Source organism: Bombina bombina, chromosome 5 (genome assembly GCF_027579735.1).
Source record: "Bombina bombina isolate aBomBom1 chromosome 5, aBomBom1.pri, whole genome shotgun sequence".
NCBI lineage: Eukaryota > Metazoa > Chordata > Amphibia > Anura > Bombinatoridae > Bombina > Bombina bombina.
In genome coordinates, this window is record NC_069503.1 from 985,322,393 (window position 1) to 985,347,981 (window position 25,589).

The window sequence follows — 25,589 nt, forward strand, 5'->3', positions numbered from 1 at the left end:
AGTGTAACTGCATTTTTTTCACTGTTATTTCAAAATTTGGGAAAATTTGTGTTTCTTAAAGGCGCAGTAACGTTTTTTATATTGCTTGTAAACTTGTTTTAAAGTGTTTTCCAAGCTTGCTAGTCTCATTGCTAGTCTGTTTAAACATGTCTGACACAGAGGAACCTACTTGTTCATTATGTTTGAAAGCCATGGTGGAGCCCCATAGGAGAATGTGTACTAAATGTATTGATTTCACCTTAAACAATAAAGATCAGTCTTTATCTATAAAAGAATTATCACCAGAGGGTTCTGTCGAGGGGGAAGTTATGCCGACTAACTCTCCCCACGTGTCAGACCCTTCGCCTCCCGCTCAGGGGACGCACGCTAATATGGCGCCAATTACATCAGGGACGCCCATAGCGATTACCTTGCAGGACATGGCTGCAATCATAAATAATACCCTGTCAGAGGTATTATCTAGATTGCCTGAATTAAGAGGCAAGCGCGATAGCTCTGGGGTTAGGAGAGATACAGAGCGCGCAAATGCTGTTAGAGCCATGTCTGATACTGCATCACAATATGCAGAACATGAGGACGGAGAGCTTCAGTCTGTGGGTGACATCTCTGACTCGGGGAAACCTGATTCAGAGATTTCTAATTTTAAATTTAAGCTTGAGAACCTCTGTGTATTGCTTGGGGAGGTATTAGCTGCTCTGAATGACTGTAACACAGTTGCAATTCCAGAGAAATTGTGTAGGCTGGATAGATACTATGCGGTGCTGGTGTGTACTGACGTTTTTCCTATACCTAAAAGGCTTACAGAAATTATTAGCAAGGAGTGGGATAGACCCGGTGTGCTCTTTTCCCCACCTCCTATATTTAGAAAAATGTTTCCAATAGACGCCACTACACGGGAATTATGGCAGACGGTCCCTAAGGTGGAGGGAGCAGTTTCTACTTTAGCAAAGCGTACCACTATCCCGGTTGAGGACAGTTGTGCTTTTTCAGATCCAATGGATAAAAAATTGGAGGGTTACCTTAAGAAAATGTTTATTCAACAAGGTTTTATTTTACAGCCCCTTGCATGCATTGCGCCTGTCACTGCTGCAGCGGCATTCTGGTTTGAGGCCCTGGAAGAGACCATCCAGACAGCTCCATTGAATGAAATTATTGACAAGCTTAGAACGCTTAAGCTAGCTAACTCATTTGTTTCTGATGCCATTGTTCATTTGACTAAACTAATGGCTAAGAATTCCGGATTCGCCATCCAGGCGTGTAGGGCGCTATGGCTTAAATCCTGGTCAGCTGACGTGACTTTAAAGTCTAAATTACTCAACATTCCTTTCAAGGGGCAGACCTTATTCGGGCCTGGCTTGTAGGAAATTATTGCTGACATTACTGGAGGCAAGGGTCATACCCTTCCTCAGGACAGGGCCAAATCAAAGGCCAAACAGTCTAATTTTCGTGCCTTTCGAAATTTCAAGGCAGGAGCAGCATCAACTTCCTCCGCTTCAAAAAGGGAACTGTTGCTCATTCCAGACAGGCCTGGAAACCTAACCAGTCCTAGAACAAGGGCAAGCAGGCCAGAAAGCCTGCTGCTGCCCCCAAGACAGCATGAAGGAACGGCCCCCTATCCGGAAACGGATCTAGTGGGGGGCAGACTTTCTCTCTTCGCCCAGGCGTGGGCAAGAGATGTTCAGGATCCCTGGGCGTTGGAGATCATATCTCAGGGATATCTTCTGGACTTCAAAGCTTCTCCTCCACAAGGGAGATTTTATCTTTCAAGGTTATCAGCAAACCAGATAAAGAAAGAGGCATTCCTAAGCTGTGTGCAAGACCTCCTAGTAATGGGAGTGATCCATCCAGTTCCGTGGACGGAACAGGGACAGGGATTTTATTCAAATCTGTTGTGGTTCCCAAGAAAGAGGGAACCTTCAGACTAATCTTGGATCTAAAGATCTTAAACAAATTCCTCAGTGTTCCATCATTCAAAATGGAAACTATTCGGACCATCCTACCCATGGTCCAAGAGGGTCAGTACATGACCACAGTGGACTTAAAGGATGCCTACCTTCACATACCGATTCACAAAGATCATCATCGGTTCCTAAGGTTTGCCTTTCTAGACAGGCATTACCAATTTGTAGCTCTTCCCTTCGGGTTGGCCACTGCCCCGAGAATTTTTACAAAGTTTCTGGGCTCACTTCTGGCGGTTCTAAGACCGCGAGGCATAGCGGGGGCTCTGTATCTAGACGACATCCTGATACAGGCGTCAAGCTTTCAAATTGCCAAGTCTCATACAGAGATAGTTCTGGCATTTCTGAGGTCGCATGGGTGGAAAGTGAACGTGGAAAAGAGTTCTCTATCACCATTCACAAGAGTCTCCTTCCTAGGGACTCTTATAGATTCTGTAGAGATGAAAATTTACCTGACGGAGTCCAGGTTATCAAAACTTCTAAATGCTTGCTGTGTCCTTCATTCCATTCCACGCCCTTCAGTGGCTCAGTGCATGGAAGTAATCGGCTTAATGGTAGCAGCAATGGACATAGTGCCATTTGCGCGCCTGCATCTCAGACCGCTGCAATTATGCATGCTAAGTCAGTGGAATGGGGATTACTCAGATTTGTCCCCTCTACTAAATCTGGATCAAGAGACCAGAGATTCTCTTCTCTGGTGGCTTTCTCTGGTCCATCTGTCCAAGGGTATGACCTTTCGCAGGCCAGATTGGACGATTGTAACAACAGATGCTAGCCTTCTAGGTTGGGGCACAGTCTGGAACTCCCTGAAGGCTCAGGGATCGTGGACTCAGGAGGAGAAACTCCTCCCAATAAATATTCTGGAGTTAAGAGCAATATTCAATGCTCTTCTAGCTTGGCCTCAGTTAGCAACACTGAGGTTCATCAGATTTCAGTCGGACAACATCACGACTGTGGCTTACATCAACCATCAAGGGGGAACCAGGAGTTCCCTAGCGATGTTAGAAGTCTCAAAGATTATTCGCTGGGCAGAGTCTCACTCTTGCCACCTGTCAGCGATCCACATCCCAGGCGTAGAGAACTGGGAGGCGGATTTTCTAAGTCGTCAGACTTTTCATCCGGGGGAGTGGGAACTCCATCCGGAGGTGTTTGCTCAACTGGTCCATCGTTGGGGCAAATCAGAACTGGATCTCACGGCGTCTCGCCAGAACGCCAAGTTTCCTTGTTACGGATCCAGGTCCAGGGACCCGGGAGCAACGCTGATAGATGCTCTCGCAGCTCCTTGGTTCTTCAACCTGGCCTATGTGTTTCCACCGTTTCCTCTGCTCCCTCGACTGATTGCCAAAATCAAACAGGAGAGAGCATCGGTGATTCTGATAGTGCCTGCGTGGCCACGCAGGACCTGGTATGCAGACCTAGTGGACATGTCATCTCTTCCACCATGGACTCTGCCTCTGAGGCAGGGCCTTCTAATACAAGGTCCTTTCAATCATCCAAATCTAATTTCTCTGAGACTGACTGCATGGAGATTGAATGCTTGATTCTATCAAGGCGTGGCTTCTCCGAGTCAGTCATTGATACCTTAATACAGGCTCGGAAGCCTGTCACCAGGAAAATCTACCATAAGATATGGCGTAAATATCTTTATTGGTGTGAATCCAAGAGTTACTCATGGAGTAAGGTTAGGATTCCTAGGATATTGTCCTTTCTTCAAGAGGGTTTGGACAAAGGCTTATCAGCTAGTTCTTTAAAAGGACAGATCTCTGCTCTGTCTATTCTTTTGCACAAGCGTCTGGCAGAAGTTCCAGACGTCCAGGCATTTTGTCAGGCTTTGGTTAGGATTAAGCCTGTGTTTAAAACTGTTGCTCCCCCATGGAGCTTAAACTTGGTTCTTAAAGTTCTTTAGGGAGTTCCGTTTGAACCCCTTCATTCCATTGATATTAAACTTTTATCTTGGAAAGTTCTGTTTTTGATGGCTATTTCCTCGGCTCGAAGAGTCTCTGAGTTATCTGCCTTACATTGTGATTCTCCTTATCTGATTTTTCATTCAGACAAGGTAGTTCTGCGTACCAAACCTGGGTTTTTACCTAAGGTGGTTTCTAACAGGAATATCAATCAAGCGATTGTTGTTCCATCATTGTGTCCTAATCCTTCTTCAAAGAAGGAACGTCTTTTGCATAATCTGGACGTAGTCCGTGCCTTGAAGTTTTACTTACAGGCTACTAAAGATTTTCGTCAAACATCTGCCCTGTTTGTCATTTACTCTGGACAGAGGAGAGGTCAAAAAGCTTCGGCAACCTCTCTCTCCTTTTGGCTTCGGAGCATAATACGCTTAGCCTATGAGACTGCTGGACAGCAGCCCCCTGAAAGGATTACAGCTCATTCTACTAGAGCTGTGGCTTCCACCTTGGCCTTTAAAAATGAGGCTTCTGTTGAACAGATTTGCAAGGCTGCGACTTGGTCTTCGCTTCACACCTTTTCAAAATTTTACAAATTTGACACTTTTGCTTCTTCGGAGGCTGTTTTTGGGAGAAAGGTTCTACAGGCAGTGGTTCCTGCCTTGTCCCTCCCATCATCCGTGTACTTTAGCTTTGGTATTGGTATCCCACAAGTAATGGATGATCCGTGGACTGGATACACTTAACAAGAGAAAACATAATTTATGCTTACCTGATAAATGTATTTCTCTTGTAGTGTATCCAGTCCACGGCCCGCCCTGTCCTTTTAAGGCAGGTCTAAATTTTAATTAAACTACAGTCACCACTGCACCCTATGGTTTCTCCTTTCTCGTCTTGTTTCGGTCGAATGACTGGATATGGCAGTGAGGGGAGGAGCTATATAGCAGCTCTGCTGTGGGTGATCCTCTTGCAACTTCCTGTTGGGAAGGAGAATATCCCACAAGTAATGGATGATCCGTGGACTGGATACACTACAAGAGAAATACATTTATCAGGTAAGCATAAATTATGTTTTTTTTGTTTATATTGACTGATCCACAGTTTATTAGTCGTCTGTGTGGTTATCTGTATTATATTTTGTGACACTGTCGGTGCTTAAAAAGTCAATAAAAAACACCTCAGTTAGGCTTTCTAGGAAATCCTTCTGTCCCAGTCTGCCTTTCCTGCATTGTCACCAATACATTTTCTTTCATTATTTAGACAGAGCTCACAATTTTAAAAGTTTGCAATGTACTTCTGTTATCACACTTAGGCCTGGTTTCCACTGAGGTAGTAAAGTGTGGAAACTTGTGGTAACATAACAAATCTCCATAGACTTTAGTGAAGATAACATTTTTAGCCCCAGTTTCCACAAATTACCACCTCAATGGAAACTAGGCCTTACTTTGTTCTTATGCTACTCTTCGTTGAAGAGAATACCTGTATAGGTAGCATGATTGTGTCTGGAGCACTGTGTGATAGTAAACATTGCTGCCATCTAGTGCTCTTGCAAATATACACTGCTAAAATCTGCTACCATATAGTGCTTCAGATACATGTACACTCCTAAACCTACCTACCTGTTTTTTATGTGGGGAAATGGAAAGGTTTTTTAAAGTTTACATTCTTATCAGAATCATGAAAGAAGGTAGAAGATTGTAGGTTTCATGTCAGAAAGTAAGCAATCATTTCTAGAACACTAGGAGGCAGCATTGCATTATTGTATGCACATATTGCACATAGAACAGCTGCACCCAAAAGTTGGATTGGAAACAACCAGTAGATCTCTAAATACAGACCAGTAGATCACCAGATTTTTGGGTGATTTGCCTGTTTTACGGCAGCTGCTAGAGATGATGCAACCTCAAATAAATAAAACAACGTATAAATGTGCTTTGCATAACTATTTCCATAAAGTTCTGATTTAAAGGGACATGAAACACAAACCATTTCTATCATGATTTAGGTAGAGCATGCAATTTTAAACGACTTTCAAGTTTACTTCTATTATGAAATTTGCTTCATTCTCTTGGTATCATTTGTTGAAGGAGCAGCAATGCACTACTAGTTTCTAACTGAACACATAGGTGAGTCAATGACAATTGCTATATATATGCAGCCACCAATCAGCAGCTAGAACCTAGGTTCTTTGCTGCTCCTGAGCTTACCTAGATAAACCTTTCAGCAAAGGATAACAAGAGAAGGAAGCAAATTAAATAATAGAAGTTAATTGGAAAGTTGTTTAAAATTGTATTCTCTGGCCAAATCATGAATGTCTAATTATGACTTTACTGTCCCTTTAAGCCATGTACATTACAAGAGTTTGCGCACACTGTATGCACACAAGCAGATCACATTGTCACAAAAACCAGTACAGTGAACATCAAATGGTGTTTAGGTCAGGTTTGCAGCAGACAGATCTGAGTTGCAGTTAGGGTTACACCACTAATAGCTATGTTTATATAGAGGCTCGTCACAGTGATACAACCTATAAGGAGCTGCCATTATTTAATGGCCTGCATATATAGCTCTATCACTAAACGTGCAAATATACCCATGCATAGTAGTTTTATATAATAAAAGTAAACATAGTGTCAATACATAAGATTTAGGAAAAATAGTAAACTTTATTAGTCAGATACTAAACCCAAATTCTTCTCTTTCATGATTCGGATAGAACATGCAATTTTAAGCAACTTTCTAATTTACTCCTATCCTCAATTTGTCTTCGTTCTCCTGCTATCTGCTTGCTGATTGGTGGCACTTAGCAACACAGTTCCTTCAGTCTCTCACCATCTTCTGGGCCTTCTTCTGAGTTCCCTATAACAAAATATTGGGGGGATGACGGGGATCTCAGCCATTCAGATTCTAGCTTTTTAGAACTGGAAACAGATTCCTTGAACCAATAAAAAAGTCCAAATAACTTGTGTGTTGATTACTTCCTTGACATTAACAAGATCTAAAAATACACCTAATGGCGCCAAAATGATACTGGTTGATTGCCATATAATAAAATCAAATGGGATTGAACTAATGTTACAGATGATGAGATAGCAGATGTTACAGCTACTGCTCTTGTAAGAGTATTCATAGGCTCCAAAGCAGAGCAGCAGGATCGCACTGTACTGTGGTCTCCACAGAGGTTTGCCATTCGGGTGGGGGCAGTGTAATACTTTGTAATATTCTGTCTAAAGCACAAATTAGTTGCATAATTTAACATAAATGTATTTTATGATAATTTGTGCAATAAACTTTGAAACATTTTAATATTAGCTAATTTTACCTGACTATTGACTTAAAATGTAGCTGGAGGTTTCTGTAAAATAAGACGGGTGGTGCACTTATTATAAAGGTCTTGGGGAGTATACTTATCTAGTTGGAGGCTATAAGCGAGTGGTACAGCAATTGGATGGTTGTGCTGCCTACCTGCAGTTTACTACCCTAACGAAACTGACAAAATCACAAATGTTGCACCAGCATTTTGAGAAATAGAATTCTTAGACCGAGAAATAATAGTATAGAGAAATAATTCAGAGATTTGCAACTTTATGACAAAATGGTCAATCAGAATTCCCTATTATTTACATTATTTCCTATTGCAGGTCTCATTTACAGTCCATTATGAAATGAGGCAAGCAGATGCACTTATCCAAACTGATGTAAGTCCTAGATTTCTGTCATGTAAGGTTGTTTTTTTTGCTTCCTTTAGCTATCTTATACATTCCTTACCTATATTGCAGGTGGCCGTGGGTGTGCTTAGTGCCCTGGCTGTGCTTTGGTCACTTCTGAAAACTGCAGCTTGGAAAAGAAGGATTGGCAGCCAGTTAATTGACTTACATGTAAGATAAACATTCATTTATAATAATTTATAAAATACCAGTATATGATTTTTCAATGTCTATTACAAAATATAAATGATTAGTAATTTGTTTTCTCTTATGCACGGGAACCTGGAGACCTGTTCTGTGATTCATGTGTCCTGTTTTGCCGTAGAGAAACATAGCACACTTTTGGGCTAGATTATAAATTGAGTGCAAAATATCGCTTTCGCAAAAGTGATATTTGCGCTCAACTTAGTAATACCAGCGCACACAAATGCAAGTATTACAAGTTAGGTGCAATTCGAACATGAGCTTATGTTCGCATTGCACGGAAGCATTGAGCTCACAAGAGTGCGCTTCCATAGGCTCCTATAGGAGCTTCGTTCTCATGCTTTCAGACACGGCATGAGAACTTGCGCAGCAAAGGGGCAGCAAATATAAATATATATGTAAATGAATATATACATATAAATGTATGTGTGTATACACATATTAACACATAAATATATATGTATATAAGCATATATATATATATATTTACTGGGAACACACAGTCCCCATAGACCACACCCACCAACTTTTTAGAAAATTAACCAGAGATTTGATCTCTGGGTTTTTTTCTGAGCGCTAATTGCTATTGCAAGCTTGCGCTAGCAATAACCAGCTACTTGTAATGTGCGCACGATAAATTAGCGCTCCACTTGTAATCTAGCCCTTTGTATGAGAAAGTATTTAATTGACACCAACTATGTATAGTCTTCGCCCAGTATTAGTGATCAACCATGTGGGGACTCACAGGTGAAGCCACCTGTGACCCCTCGGTCTCGCCATTCCCAGATCGTTTATACGAGACTCATACTCACTTCAGATGTCTTTGGGGAGGTTTGTTCATAGGATGATTCCCTCAAAACATCTAAACCAGTGTTTATCAGCTCTGGTCCTCAAATACCCCCAGATTTTCATGATTTCTGAACTAGAGCACAGTTGAAATAATCAGCTGATCAGTAACCATTGTTACTAACCTGCCTTCACTCATCAGCTGATTATTTCTCTTGTTAAGTGTATCCAGTCCACGGATCATCCATTACTTATGGGATATTCTCCTTCCCAACAGGAAGTTGCAAGAGGATCACCCAAAGCAGAGCTGCTATATAGCTCCTTCCCTAACTGCCATATCCAGTCATTCTCTTGCAAGCCTCAACCAAGATGGAGGTCGTAAGAGGAGTGTGGTGTTTTATACTTAGTTTATTTCTTCAATCAAAAGTTTGTTATTTCTCCAACATAGGTGTGTCCGGTCCACGGCGTCATCCTTACTTGTGGGATATTCTCTTCCCCAACAGGAAATGGCAAAGAGCCCAGCAAAGCTGGTCACATGATCCCTCCTAGGCTCCGCCTACCCCAGTCATTCTCTTTGCCGTTGTACAGGCAACATCTCCACGGAGATGGCTTAGAGTTTTTTAGTGTTTAACTGTAGTTTTTATTATTCAATCAAGAGTTTGTTATTTTGAAATAGTGCTGGTATGTACTATTTACTCAGAAACAGAAAAGAGATGAAGATTTCTGTTTGTATGAGGAAAATGATTTTAGCAACCGTCACTAAAATCCATGGCTGTTCCACACAGGACTGTTGAGAGCAATTAACTTCAGTTGGGGGAACAGTGAGCAGTCTCTTGCTGCTTGAGGTATGACACATTCTAACAAGACGATGTAATGCTGGAAGCTGTCATTTTCCCTATGGGATCCGGTAAGCCATGTTTATTACGATCGTAAATAAGGGCTTCAAAAAGGGCTTATTAAGACTGTAGACTTTTTCTGGGCTAAATCGATTCATTATTAACACATATTTAGCCTTGAGGAATCATTTTATCTGGGTATTTTGATATAATAATATCGGCAGGCACTGTTTTAGACACCTTATTCTTTAGGGGCTTTCCCAAAGCATAGGCAGAGCCTCATTTTCGCGCCGGTGTTGCGCACTTGTTTTTGAGAGGCATGGCATGCAGTCGCATGTGAGAGGAGCTCTGATACTTAGAAAAGACTTTCTGAAGGCGTCATTTGGTATCGTATTCCCCTTGGGGCTTGGTTGGGTCTCAGCAAAGCAGATACCAGGGACTGTAAAGGGGTTAAAGTTCAAAACGGCTCCGGTTCCGTTATTTTAAGGGTTAAAGCTTCCAAATTTGGTGTGCAATACTTTTAAGGCTTTAAGACACTGTGGTGAAAATTTGGTGAATTTTGAACAATTCCTTCATGTTTTTTCGCAATTGCAGTAATAAAGTGTGTTCAGTTTAAAATTTAAAGTGACAGTAACGGTTTTATTTTAAAACGTTTTTTGTACTTTGTTATCAAGTTTATGCCTGTTTAACATGTCTGAACTACCAGATAGACTGTGTTCTGAATGTGGGGAAGCCAGAATTCCTATTCATTTAAATAAATGTGATTTATGTGACAATGACAATGATGCCCAGGATGATTCCTCAAGTGAGGGGAGTAAGCATGGTACTGCATCATTCCCTCCTTCGTCTACACGAGTCTTGCCCACTCAGGAGGCCCCTAGTACATCTAGCGCGCCAATACTCCTTACTATGCAACAATTAACGGCTGTAATGGATAATTCTGTCAAAAACATTTTAGCCAAAATGAACACTTATCAGCGTAAGCGCGACTGCTCTGTTTTAGATACTGTAGAGCATGACGACGCTGATAATAATATTTCTGAAGGGCCCCTAACCCAGTCTGATGGGGCCAGGGAGGTTTTGTCTGAGGGAGAAATTACTGATTCAGGGAACATTTCTCAACAAGCTGAACCTGATGTGATTGCATTTAAATTTAAGTTGGAACATCTCCGCATTCTGCTTAAGGAGGTATTATCCACTCTGGATGATTGTGACAAGTTGGTCATCCCAGAGAAACTATGTAAAATGGACAAGTTCCTAGAGGTGCCGGGGCTCCCAGAAGCTTTTCCTATACCCAAGCGGGTGGCGGACATTGTTAATAAAGAATGGGAAAGGCCCGGTATTCCTTTCGTCCCTCCCCCCATATTTAAAAAATTGTTTCCTATGGTCGACCCCAGAAAGGACTTATGGCAGACAGTCCCCAAGGTCGAGGGAGCGGTTTCCACTTTAAACAAACGCACCACTATACCCATAGAGGATAGTTGTGCTTTCAAAGATCCTATGGATAAAAAATTAGAAGGTTTGCTTAAAAAGATGTTTGTTCAGCAGGGTTACCTTCTACAACCAATTTCATGCATTGTCCCTGTCGCTACAGCCGCATGTTTCTGGTTCGATGAGCTGATAAAGGCGGTCGATAGTGATTCTCCTCCTTATGAGGAGATTATGGACAGAATCAATGCTCTCAAATTGGCTAATTCTTTCACCCTAGACGCCACTTTGCAATTGGCTAGGTTAGCGGCTAAGAATTCTGGGTTTGCTATTGTGGCGCGCAGAGCGCTTTGGTTGAAATCTTGGTCGGCTGATGCGTCTTCCAAGAACAAGCTCCTTAACATTCCTTTCAAGGGGAAAACGCTGTTTGGCCCTGACTTGAAAGAGATTATCTCTGATATCACTGGGGGTAAGGGCCACGCCCTTCCTCAGGATCGGCCTTTCAAGGCAAAAAATAAACCTAATTTTCGTCCCTTTCGTAGAAACGGACCAGCCCAAAGTGCTACGTCCTCTAAGCAAGAGGGTAATACTTCTCAAGCCAAGCCAGCTTGGAGACCAATGCAAGGCTGGAACAAGGGAAAGCAGGCCAAGAAACCTGCCACTGCTACCAAGACAGCATGAAATGTTGGCCCCCGATCCGGGACCGGATCTGGTGGGGGGCAGACTCTCTCTCTTCGCTCAGGCTTGGGCAAGAGATGTTCTGGATCCTTGGGCGCTAGAAATAGTCTCCCAAGGTTATCTTCTGGAATTCAAGGGACTTCCCCCAAGGGGGAGGTTCCACAGGTCTCAGTTGTCTTCAGACCACATAAAAAGACAGGCATTCTTACATTGTGTAGAAGACCTGTTAAAAATGGGAGTGATTCATCCTGTTCCATTAAGAGAACAAGGGATGGGGTTCTACTCCAATCTGTTTATAGTTCCCAAAAAAGAGGGAACGTTCAGACCAATCTTAGATCTCAAGATCTTAAACAAGTTTCTCAAGGTTCCATCGTTCAAGATGGAAACCATTCGAACTATTCTTCCTTCCATCCAGGAAGGTCAATTCATGACCACGGTGGATTTAAAGGATGCGTATCTACATATTCCTATCCACAAGGAACATCATCGGTTCCTGAGGTTCGCATTCCTGGACAAACATTACCAGTTCGTGGCGCTTCCTTTCGGATTAGCCACTGCTCCAAGGATTTTCACAAAGGTACTAGGGTCCCTTCTAGCTGTGCTAAGACCAAGGGGCATTGCTGTAGTACCTTACTTGGACGACATTCTGATTCAAGCGTCGTCCCTTCCTCAAGCAAAGGCTCACACGGACATTGTCCTGGCCTTTCTCAGATTTCACGGATGGAAAGTGAACGTGGAAAAGAGTTCTCTATCTCCGTCAACAAGGGTTCCCTTCTTGGGAACAATAATAGACTCCTTAGAAATGAGGATTTTTCTGACAGAGGCCAGAAAAACAAAACTTCTAGACTCTTGTCGGATACTTCATTCCGTTCCTCTTCCTTCCATAGCTCAGTGCATGGAAGTGATCGGGTTGATGGTAGCGGCAATGGACATAGTTCCTTTTGCGCGCATTCATCTAAGACCATTACAACTGTGCGTGCTCAGTCAATGGAATGGGGACTATACAGACTTGTCTCCGAAGATACAAGTAAATCAGAGGACCAGAGACTCACTCCATTGGTGGCTGTCCCTGGACAACCTGTCACGAGGGATGACATTCCGCAGACCAGAGTGGGTCATTGTCACGACCGACGCCAGTCTGATGGGCTGGGGCGCGGTCTGGGGATCCCTGAAAGCTCAGGGTCTTTGGTCTCGGGAAGAATCTCTTCTACCGATAAATATTCTGGAACTGAGAGCGATATTCAATGCTCTCAAGGCTTGGCCTCAGCTAGCGAGGGCCAAGTTCATACGGTTTCAATCAGACAACATGACAACTGTTGCGTACATCAACCATCAGGGGGGAACAAGGAGTTCCCTGGCGATGGAAGAAGTGACCAAAATCATTCTATGGGCGGAGTCTCACTCCTGCCACCTGTCTGCTATCCACATCCCAGGAGTGGAAAATTGGGAAGCGGATTTTCTGAGTCGTCAGACATTGCATCCGGGGGAGTGGGAACTCCATCCGGAAATCTTTGCCCAAGTCACTCAGCTGTGGGGCATGCCAGACATGGATCTGATGGCCTCTCGTCAGAACTTCAAAGTTCCTTGCTACGGGTCCAGATCCAGGGATCCCAAGGCGGCTCTAGTGGATGCACTAGTAGCACCTTGGACCTTCAAACTAGCTTATGTGTTCCCGCCGTTTCCTCTCATCCCCAGGCTGGTAGCCAGGATCAATCAGGAAAGGGCGTCGGTGATCTTGATAGCTCCTGCGTGGCCACGCAGGACTTGGTATGCAGATCTGGTGAATATGTCATCGGCTCCACCTTGGAAGCTACCTTTGAGACGAGACCTTCTTGTTCAGGGTCCGTTCGAACATCCGAATCTGGTTTCACTCCAGCTGACTGCTTGGAGATTGAACGCCTGATCTTATCGAAGCGAGGGTTCTCAGATTCTGTTATCGATACTCTTGTTCAGGCCAGAAAGCCTGTAACTAGAAAGATTTACCACAAAATTTGGAAAAAATATATCTGTTGGTGTGAATCTAAAGGATTCCCTTGGGACAAGGTTAAGATTCCTAGGATTCTTTCCTTCCTTCAAGAAGGATTGGAAAAAGGATTATCTGCAAGTTCCCTGAAGGGACAGATTTCTGCCTTGTCTGTGTTACTTCACAAAAAGCTGGCCGCTGTGCCAGATGTTCAAGCCTTTGTTCAGGCTCTGGTTAGAATTAAGCCTGTTTACAAACCTTTGACTCCTCCTTGGAGTCTCAATTTAGTTCTTTCAGTTCTTCAGGGGGTTCCGTTTGAACCCTTGCATTCCGTTGATATTAAGTTATTATCTTGGAAAGTTTTGTTTTTAGTTGCAATTTCTTCTGCTAGAAGAGTTTCAGAATTATCTGCTCTGCAGTGTTCTCCTCCTTATCTGGTGTTCCATGCAGATAAGGTGGTTTTACGTACTAAACCTGGTTTTCTTCCAAAAGTTGTTTCTAACAAAAACATTAACCAGGAGATTATCGTACCTTCTCTGTGTCCGAAACCAGTTTCAAAGAAGGAACGTTTGTTGCACAATTTGGATGTTGTTCGCGCTCTAAAATTCTATTTAGATGCTACAAAGGATTTTAGACAAACATCTTCCTTGTTTGTTGTTTATTCCGGTAAAAGGAGAGGTCAAAAAGCAACTTCTACCTCTCTCTCTTTTTGGATTAAAAGCATCATCAGATTGGCTTACGAGACTGCCGGACGGCAGCCTCCCGAAAGAATCACAGCTCATTCCACTAGGGCTGTGGCTTACACATGGGCCTTCAAGAACGAGGCTTCTGTTGATCAGATATGTAGGGCAGCGACTTGGTCTTCACTGCACACTTTTACCAAATTTTACAAGTTTGATACTTTTGCTTCTTCTGAGGCTATTTTTGGGAGAAAGGTTTTGCAAGCCGTGGTGCCTTCCATTTAGGTGACCTGATTTGCTCCCTCCCTTCATCCGTGTCCTAAAGCTTTGGTATTGGTTCCCACAAGTAAGGATGACGCCGTGGACCGGACACACCTATGTTGGAGAAAACAGAATTTATGTTTACCTGATAAATTACTTTCTCCAACGGTGTGTCCGGTCCACGGCCCGCCCTGGTTTTTTTAATCAGGTCTGATAATTTATTTTCTTTAACTACAGTCACCACGGTACCATATGGTTTCTCCTATGCAAATATTCCTCCTTAACGTCGGTCGAATGACTGGGGTAGGCGGAGCCTAGGAGGGATCATGTGACCAGCTTTGCTGGGCTCTTTGCCATTTCCTGTTGGGGAAGAGAATATCCCACAAGTAAGGATGACGCCGTGGACCGGACACACCGTTGGAGAAAGTAATTTATCAGGTAAACATAAATTCTGTTTTTTAAATGGTACCGGAGTGTGCTGTTTATCTCAGGCAGTATTTAGAAGAAGAATCTGCCTGCATTTTCTATGATCTTAGCAGAAGTAACTAAGATCCATGGCTGTTCTCACATATTCTGAGGAGTGAGGTAACTTCAGAGAGGGAATGGCGTGCAGGTTTTCCTGCAATAAGGTATGTGCAGTTAATATTTTTCTAGGGATGGAATTTGCTAGAAAATGCTGCTTATACCGGATTAATGTAAGTAAAGCCTTAAATGCAGTGATAGCTACTGGTATCAGGCTTATTAATAGAGATGCATACTCTTATAAAAATGTAATATAAAACGTTTGCTGGCATGTTAATCGTTTTTATATATGTTTGGTGACAAAACTTATTGGGGCCTAGTTTTTTTCCACATGGCTGGTTTGATTTCTGCCTAGAGACAGTTTCCTGAAGCTTTCCACTGTTGCAATATGAGTGGGAAGGGCCTATTTTAGTGCTTTTCTGTGCAGATAAAAATACTGACAGAGACATTCAGCTTCCCTCTGCATGATACAGGACATCTCTGAAGGGCTCAAAAGGCTTCAAAGTCGTGTTTGAGGAGGGTAACAATCACAGTAGACTGTGGCAGTTGTGACTGTGTTTAAAAAACGTTTTTGTCATTTATTATTCTGTTTTTGTTATTAAAGGGTTAATCATCCATTTGCAAGTGGGTGCAATGCTCTGCTGACTTGTTACATACACTGTAAAAATTTTGTTAGTGTAACTGCCTTTTTTCACTGTTATTTCAAATTTTGTCAAAATTTGTTTCTCTTAAAGGCACAGTAACGTTTTTTATATTGCTTGTTAACTTGCTTTAAAGTGTTTTCCAAGCTTGCTAGTCTCATTGCTAGTCTGTACAAACATGTGTGAAACAGAGGATACTTGTTCATTATGTTTAAAAGCCATGGTGGAGCCCCATAGGAGAATGTGTACTAAATGTATTGATTTCACCTTAAACAGTAAAGATCAGTCTTTATCTATAAAAGAATTGTCACCAGAGGGGTCTGTCGAGGGGGAAGTTATGCTGACTAACTCTCCCCACGTGTCGGACCCTTCGCCTCCCGCTCAAGGGACGCACGCTAATATGGCGCCAAGTACATCAGGGACGCCCATAGCGATTACTTTGCAGGACATGGCTGCAATCATGAATAATACCCTCTCAGAGGTATTATCCAGATTGCCTGAATTGAGAGGCAAGCGCGATAGCTCTGGGGTTAGATGAGATACAGAGCGCGTAGATGCTGTAAGAGCCATGTCTGATACTGCGTCACAATATGCAGAACCTGAGGACGGAGAGCTTCATTCTGTGGGTGACGTCTCTGATTCGGGGAGACCTGATTCAGAGATTTCTAATTTTAAATTTGAGCTTGAGAACCTCCGTGTATTGCTTGGGGAGGTATTAGCTGCTCTGAATGACTGTGACACAATTGCAGTGCCAGAGAAATTGTGTAGGCTGGATAAATACTATGCAGTGCCGGTGAGTACTGATGTTCTTCCAATACCTAAAAGGCTTACAGAAATTATTAGTAAGGAGTGGGATAGGCCCGGTGTGCCCTTTTCCCCACCTCCTATATTTAGAAAAATGTTTCCAATAGATGCCACTACACGGGACTTATGGCAGACTGTCCCTAAGGTGGAGGGAGCAGTTTCTACTTTAGCAAAGCGTACCACTATCCCGGTTGAGGACAGTTGTGCTTTTTCAGATCCAATGGATAAAAAGATTAGAGGGTTACCTTAAGAAAATGTTTATTCAACAAGGTTTTATTTTACAGCCCCTTGCATGCAGTGCGCCTGTCACTGCTGCGGCGGCATTCTGGTTTGAGGCCCTGGAAGAGGCCATCCATACAGCTCCATTGACTGAAATTGTTGACAAGCTTAGAACTCTTAAGCTAGCTAACTCATTTGTTTCTGATGCCATTGTTCATTTGACTAAACTAACGGCTAAGAATTCCGGATTCGCCATCCAGGCGCGTAGGGCGCTATGGCTCAAATCCTGGTCAGCTGACGTGACTTTAAAGTCTAAATTACTCAACATTCCTTTCAAGGGGCAGACCTTATTCGGGCCTGGTTTGAAAGAAATTATTGCTGACATTACTGGAGGTAAGGGTCATACCCTTCCTCAGGACAGGGCCAAATCAAAGGCCAAACAGTCTAATTTTCGTGCCTTTCGAAATTCCAAGGCAGGTGCAGCATCTACTTCCTCCGCTTCAAGACAAGAGGGAACTTTTGCTCAATCTAAGAAGGCCTGGAAACCTAATCAGTCCTGGAACAAAGGCAAGCAAGCCAGAAAGCCTGCTGCTGCCTCTAAGACAGCATGAAGGAACGGCCCCCTATCCGGCGACGGATCTAGTAGGGGGCAGACTTTTTCTCTTCGCCCAGGCGTGGGCAAGAGATGTTCAGGATCCCTGGGCATTGGAGATCATATCTCAGGGATATCTTCTGGACTTCAAAGCTTCCCCTCCACAAGGGAGATTTCATCTTTCAAGGTTATCTGCAAATCAGATAAAGAGAGGCATTCCTACGCTGTGTGCAAGACCTCCTAGTAATGGGAGTGATCCATCCAGTTCCGCGGACGGTTAGGATTCCTAGGATATTGTCCTTTCTCCAAGAGGGTTTGGACAAAGGATTATCAGCTAGTTCCTTAAAGGGACAGATTTCTGCTCTGTCTATTCTTTTGTACAAGCGTCTGGCATAAGTTCCAGACGTCCAGGCATTTTGTCAGGCTTTGGTTAGAATTAAGCCTGTGTTTAAACCTGTTGCTCCCCCATGGAGCTTAAACTTGGTTCTTAAAGTTCTTCAAGGAGTTCCGTTTGAACCCCTTCATTCCATTGATATTAAGCTTTTATCTTGGAAAGTTCTGTTTTTGATGGCTATTTCCTCGGCTCGGAGAGTCTCTGAGCTATCTGCCTTACAATGTGTTTCTCCTTATCTGATTTTTCATGCAGATAAGGTAGTTCTGCGTACCAAACCTGGGTTTTTACCTAAGGTGGTTTCTAACAAGAATATCAATCAAGAGATTGTTGTTCCATCATTGTGTCCTAATCCTTCTTCAAAGAAGGAACGTCTTTTACATAATCTGGACGTAGTCCGTGCCTTGAAGTTTTACTTACAAGCTACTAAAGATTTTCGTCAAACATCTTCCCTGTTTGTCGTTTATTCTGGACAGAGGAGAGGTCAAAAAGCTTCAGCCACCTTTTTCCTTTTGGCTTTGGATTATTATACGCCTAGCCTATGAGACTGCTGGACAGCAGCCCCCTGAAAGAATTACAGCTCATTCTACTAGAGCTGTGGCTTCCACCTGGGCCTTTAAAAATGAGGCCTCTGTTGAACAGATTTGCAAGGCCGCGACTTGGTCTTCGCTTCACACTTTTTCAAAATTTTACAAATTTGATACTTTTGCTTCTTCGGAGGCTGTTTTTGGGAGAAAGGTTCTTCAGGCAGTGGTTCCTTCCGCTTAATCCGTGCCTTGTCCCTCCCATCATCCGTGTACTTTAGCTTTGGTATTGGAATCCCATAAGTAATGGATGATCCGTGGACTGGATACACTTAACAAGAGAAAACATAATTTATGCTTACCTGATAAATGTATTTCTCTTGTAGTGTATTCAGTCCACGGCCCGCCCTGTCCTTTTAAGGCAGGTCTAAATTTTAATTAAACTACAGTCACCACTGCACCCTATGGTTTCTCCTTTCTCGTCTTGTTTCGGTCGAATGACTGGATATGGCAGTTAGGGGAGGAGCTATATAGCAGCTCTGCTGTGGGTGATCCTCTTGCAACTTCCTGTTGGGAAGGAGAATATCCCATAAGTAATGGATGATCCGTGGACTGGATACACTACAAGAGAAATAAATTTATCAGGTAAGCATAAATTATGTTTTTACTTGTGCTCTAGTTCAGATATCTGGAATATCTCATCTTTTAGGGGTACTTGAAGACTAGAGTTGCAAAAAAGGATCTATTCCCACCACACTTATGAGTACTATTTTGTGAAGTACATGCTTTTATTCCTAGACATAACACAATATGTATTTAAAGTATTTTCTACCTTTAAATATTTCTATCTGGAAAAACTTGCTTTTCAATAAAATGCAAATTCTGACAAAAAAAATCTGTCACCATGCCTAGCTGAAAGGGCCATGATACCCAAATGTTGAAACACTTGAAAGTGATGCAGCATAGCTGTAAAAAGCTGACTAGAAAATATCACCTGAACATCTCTATGTAAAAAAGAAAGATATTTTACCTTAAAATGTCCTAAGTATTCACAACCCATTGCAAAGGACTTTAAGCAGCAAATCAGTATGTCTGTCCTGAAATAGCCAAGGGAGTGAGCTTTGTGCACACTCATGTTATTTCCCTATTCAGTTTAAATAATTTTACTATGAAATCTCATGAGAACACAGTAAAAGAGTTCATGACCTCAGCATTGCTAATGCTGATTGGCTGCTGTTCATTTATTAATTTTTAAAAATTTTTTTTTTACATGCAGCTAAGCAGCAGCTGAAGTATAACTTTTTACACAGAACTTACTCTTGTGAGCTGAGGAAATTGTGAGGTAAAATATCTTCCTTTTTTACATAGAGATGCTCAGGTGATATTTTCCTGTCAGCTTTTTACAGTTATACTACATCAGTTTCAAGTGATTTAGCATATGAGTATTATGTCCCTTTAATAGTAATCTGTCCACTATGACTAGCTGAGCATTTGCACTGCATGCTATGAAAAAAACTAAAAAACACTTTTTCTTCTATAAGATACGACGAGTCCACGGATTAATCCTTTACTTGTGGGATATTATCCTCCTGCTAACAGGAAGTGGCAAAGAGCAACACAGCAGGGCTGTCTATATAGCTCCTCCCTTGACTCCACCCCCAGTCATTCTCTTTGCCTACTCTAATTAATAGGAAGGGTAAAGTGAAAGAGGTGATAAGATGTTAGTTTTTATTTTCTTCAAGCAAGAGTTTTTTATTTTAAATGGTACCGGTGTGTATTATTTTCCCCCAGGCAGCAGATGGCTGAAGACTTCTGCCTGGAGGCTGATGATCTTAGCAGTTGTTACTAAGATCCAGAGCAGTTCCCACATAATGGCTGAGGAGTACTTAAGAAACTTCAGTGTGAGGAACGTTTTTTATGCTATAAGCAGTGAGGTATGTTCAGTCATTTTTTTCTGGAGAGACTATGTTATTTCAGAATTGGCTGACAATAACACAAGGCTCTCAAGCTAGCTAATTCTTTTATTACAGATGCCGCTTTTCAACTGGCTAAATTAGCGACAAAGAATTCAGGTTTTGCCATTTTATCGCGTAGAGCGTTATGGCTTAAGTCCTGGTCTGCTGATGTGTCATCAAAATCTAAGCTATTAGCTATTCCTTTCAAGGGTAAGACCCTATTCGGGCCTGAACTGAAGGAGATCATTTCCGACATCACTGGAGGAAAAGGCCATGCCCTTCCTCAGGATAAGGCAAATAGAATGAGGGCCAAACAAAATCATTTTCGTTCATTTCGAAACTTCAAAGGTAGTCCCTCTACCTCCTCCCCTGCCACAAAGCAGGAGGGGAATTTTGCTCAATCCAAGTCAGTCTGGAGACCTAACCAGACCTGGAATAAAGGTAAACAGGCCAAGAAGGCCGCTGCTGCTACCAAGACAGCATGAAGGGGCAGCCCCCGATCCGGGACCGGATCTAGTAGGGGACAGACTTTCTCTCTTCGCTCAGGCTTGGGCAAGAGACGTTCAGGATTCCTGGGCTTTAGAAATCGTGACCCAGGGGTATCTTCTAGACTTCAAAGATTCTCCGCCAAGGGGGAGATTTCATCTTTCACGGTTGTCTGTAGACCAGACAAAAAGAGAGGCGTTCTTACACTGTGTAGAAGACCTATATACTATGGGTGTAACCTGCTCAGTTCCAAAAGCAGAACAGGGGCAGGGGTTTTACTCCAATCTGTTCGTGGTTCCTAAAAAATAGGGAACCTTCAAACAGATTTTAGATCTCAAGATCCTAAACAAATTTCTCAGAGTCCCATCCTTCAAGATGGAGACCATTCGAAGCAGTGGCGCCTTATCTGGACGATATCTTAATTCAGGCGTCAACTTACCAACTAGCCAAATCACACACGGACATCGTGTTGGCTTTTCTAAGATCTCACGGGTGGAAGGTGAACATAAAGAAGAGTTCAGACTAAATTTAGGGGGCGTGAGAGAGTAGGTAATATTGCTAATTTGCTTTGAATGGTGCCACCCTTATAGTAAATATAAAATATATAGTCAAGATAGAAAAAATACCAGGGTATATGAGATTACCCTAGAACAGCAAGGGAATAAAAGGCACACATAAAAGACTTTCAAAAATTTATTAATAATAAGTTCCCAAAAACACATTTAAGTATATAGCGATATCTTATCTGTCAATTTCAGTCACCACTAGAGACAGCAAAATCTAAAACATTTAAAGTGCACTGAGACCTAATTCTTTCCCTATACTATAGATCACAAAAAGACATCATAAACAGTAAGGGGTTAACCAAGAAACTAATGTTTATAGCGAATTGTACAATAATCTAATGTTTATAGGACATTTATGATAAGTAGGCAAAATACATGTGATACATATGGCTGCAATCCAAACAGAGGTGAACTATATTTTGTATCAAAAAGCGCTTTTTTTACTCTTTGTATGTACCAGGGAATCTCCTCTTAAGGCAAATAAATGTGCCGCAATTAGTATTGCTGGATAAAGAGTCTCTAGCAAGTGTAGCAATTCAGTTGAAAAACACAGCATATACGGCATATACTTAGCTTAAGTCCTCCGGTTTTTGTTGTTTCCACTTGTCTTCAGCTTGCAAGCACCTGTGATGATTACTTGGCGTGTGACGTCAGCAATAGTGGGAGTGGTATAGCGTCACCAGGGACTGTGAGTGGCTGTAGACAGGAATCGAATTTGCATCGTATATTCACCTATCGTATAGGCATAACTTCCATTGCACTCCAATAGCACACTCCTCAAACCACTTACTCCACTGTCGGAGTCACACCAGAAGAATTCGTAGCTCACTTGAAATGTACAGCTGCATGTATAGAGCCAAAATGTCTCTGAAGAAACATGAGATTCAGGGAAAAGGTCTAGACAGGTGCACTAGAAATCCTGGCCCACGGTACATTCAGCAGGTACCTGGGTTCTCATAAACACATAGTGCCAACGCACGTTTCTCCCCCACCTCCAGTATGTGTTACAGGGGATCATCAGGGCATGTGGAGTCCTCAGTGGACATCTTCTTTTATGCAGATACCTAATTGCTTACAGGTGTTTTTTCCCAAGTATCCTTGCAACACCTTAAAGCTGTATCACTTTTAACCCTGTATACAGAAAAACCTCTCAAAACTCAAAATTGTGTTAGAAAGAAATAACTAAATAAATTTTGGTTAAACCTAATTCCTGGTTACCCCCAATACTTTCAAATACACAATAGAAGAGAGATAGAAATTACCCTCTATCCTGGCGCACACTTCAAACAGATGTTTATTATATTAAAAAATGAAAATTTACAAAAAGTGGACAAATTCAAGCTTATCGTTTAAACCTTTTGGGAATCTAGTTCCCAGTCTGTAGATCCATTTGGCCTCTTTTTGCAGGAGGACCCTATCATTATTGCCACCACGTCCATTTGTGATGCCTTTATCTATTATGATAAACTTCAATGAATCTACATTTTTATTATGTACATTACAAAAATGCCTGGCAACATTAGTTTCTCTGGAGTGAAGAATATCGTCCCTGTGCTCCTGTACTCGGTCCTTTACCAATCTTTTCGTTTTTCCAACGTAAAACACCGGACAGGAGCACCGCAGAAGATATATCACCCCTTCCGATTTGCAGTTAAAAAAGAATCTTATGTCAAAAATCTTTCCATCCTGGACAGAGAATTGTTTAGTGCTATCCATGTGGGCACAGTATACACAGTGCCCACATGGAAAGCTACCCTTAATACCTCTGTCCTTTCTCAGCCAATCAGAGGCCGAGGGGCCCCTTGAAAATTGGCTCTTCACCAATTTGTCCTTTAAACTCTGTGCTTTTCTAGCTGTCAGCAATGGGGTATCCCCCATCACACTGTTCACTTTTTCATCAAGGGATAAGATGTGCCAATTTTTCTTGAAAACTGACCTTAGACTTTCCCATTGATTATTAAAATTAGAGATACATCTAATTTTGCTATTTTCATTTTTAGAATTATTACGATACAGTAAGTCATCCCTAGACATATTTCTGGCTTTCCAGAGAGATTTCTTGAGGCACTTATTGGAATAACCTCTTTTTAGGAATCTCTCTTTCATTAAGGCTGCATGAATGTCAAACTTGGAAAGAGAGGAGCAGTTTCTCCTCAGACGGAGGAATTGGCCATACGGAATCCCTTTTTTAAGGTGGTTCGGATGGCTACTACCTGCATGTAATATATTGTTAGTTGCGTTCTTTTTCCTGTAGTTTTCCGTCACTATTCTTACTCCCTCTTTTTTCAAAGTCACATCTAGAAAGTTGAGTTCTACTGTATTGGTTTCTGACGTCAGGGTGATGTTCTTGTCGTTGTGGTTAAGGGCAGCAACGAATTCATTGAATTCTTCTGCCGTCCCATCCCACAAGACAAGAACATCATCCACATATCTAATCCATAGTAGCACTTTGTCCTCAAAGATCCTTGAATAGTACTCAAAGATCTCTGATTCCCAAAGGCCCAGATGTAGACATGCATATGTGGGGGCACACACTGCCCCCATCGCTGTCCCGCACAGTTGGCGAAAGATCTGTCCGTCAAATGAAAAAATATTGTTTTTCAAGACAAACTCTAACAGGGAATAGACAAATTCAGTGTGTTCAGCATATGTAGGTCCTCTAGTTTCTAAGAACCTCCTTATTGCGGCTAAGCCTATTTTATGTGGTATGGAGGAGTAAAGACCCTCTACATCAAGAGATGCCAGAATGGTCTTTTCATTTACTACTACTCCATCCAACTTTCTCAAAAGGTCGGCTGTATCTTTAACATATGATGTTAAGGTTAGCAAAAAGGTTCGTAGATATTTATCAACATTGAAAAACAATATTTTTTCATTTGACGGACAGATCTTTCGCCAACTGTGCGGGACACCGATGGGGGCAGTGTGTGCCCCCACATATGCATGTCTACATCTGGGCCTTTGGGAATCAGAGATCTTTGAGTACTATTCAAGGATCTTTGAGGACAAAGTGCTACTATGGATTAGATATGTGGATGATGTTCTTGTCTTGTGGGATGGGACGGCAGAAGAATTCAATGAATTCGTTGCTGCCCTTAACCACAACGACAAGAACATCACCCTGACGTCAGAAACCAATACAGTAGAACTCAACTTTCTAGATGTGACTTTGAAAAAAGAGGGAGTAAGAATAGTGACGGAAAACTACAGGAAAAAGAACGCAACTAACAATATATTACATGCAGGTAGTAGCCATCCGAACCACCTTAAAAAAGGGATTCCGTATGGCCAATTCCTCCGTCTGAGGAGAAACTGCTCCTCTCTTTCCAAGTTTGACATTCATGCAGCCTTAATGAAAGAGAGATTCCTAAAAAGAGGTTATTCCAATAAGTGCCTCAAGAAATCTCTCTGGAAAGCCAGAAATATGTCTAGGGATGACTTACTGTATCGTAATAATTCTAAAAATGAAAATAGCAAAATTAGATGTATCTCTAATTTTAATAATCAATGGGAAAGTCTAAGGTCAGTTTTCAAGAAAAATTGGCACATCTTATCCCTTGATGAAAAAGTGAACAGTGTGATGGGGGATACCCCATTGCTGACAGCTAGAAAAGCACAGAGTTTAAAGGACAAATTGGTGAAGAGCCAATTTTCAAGGGGCCCCTCGGCCTCTGATTGGCTGAGAAAGGACAGAGGTATTAAGGGTAGCTTTCCATGTGGGCACTGTGTATACTGTGCCCACATGGATAGCACTAAACAATTCTCTGTCCAGGATGGAAAGATTTTTGACATAAGATTCTTTTTTAACTGCAAATCGGAAGGGGTGATATATCTTCTGCGGTGCTCCTGTCCGGTGTTTTACGTTGGAAAAACGAAAAGATTGGTAAAGGACCGAGTACAGGAGCACAGGGACGATATTCTTCACTCCAGAGAAACTAATGTTGCCAGGCATTTTTGTAATGTACATAATAAAAATGTAGATTCATTGAAGTTTATCATAATAGATAAAGGCATCACAAATGGACGTGGTGGCAATAATGATAGGGTCCTCCTGCAAAAAGAGGCCAAATGGATCTACAGACTGGGAACTAGATTCCCAAAAGGTTTAAACGATAAGCTTGAATTTGTCCACTTTTTGTAAATTTTCATTTTTTAATATAATAAACATCTGTTTGAAGTGTGCGCCAGGATAGAGGGTAATTTCTATCTCTCTTCTATTGTGTATTTGAAAGTATTGGGGGTAACCAGGAATTAGGTTTAACCAAAATTTATTTAGTTATTTCTTTCTAACACAATTTTGAGTTTTGAGAGGTTTTTCTGTATACAGGGTTAAAAGTGATACAGCTTTAAGGTGTTGCAAGGATACTTGGGAAAAAACACCTGTAAGCAATTAGGTATCTGCATAAAAGAAGATGTCCACTGAGGACTCCACATGCCCTGATGATCCCCTGTAACACATACTGGAGGTGGGGGAGAAACGTGCGTTGGCA

General features: G+C 42.1%; 1 protein-coding gene across 1 annotated transcript in view; it reads left to right on the top strand.

The window, feature by feature from the left end:
* Window positions 1-25,589, top strand: part of TMEM67 (transmembrane protein 67) — a 297,637-nt gene that overhangs the window by 51,091 nt on the left and 220,957 nt on the right. The window contains 2 exon segments of the mRNA XM_053715910.1: window positions 7,498-7,554; window positions 7,636-7,734. Coding sequence (XP_053571885.1) covers window positions 7,498-7,554; window positions 7,636-7,734 — 156 coding nt within the window.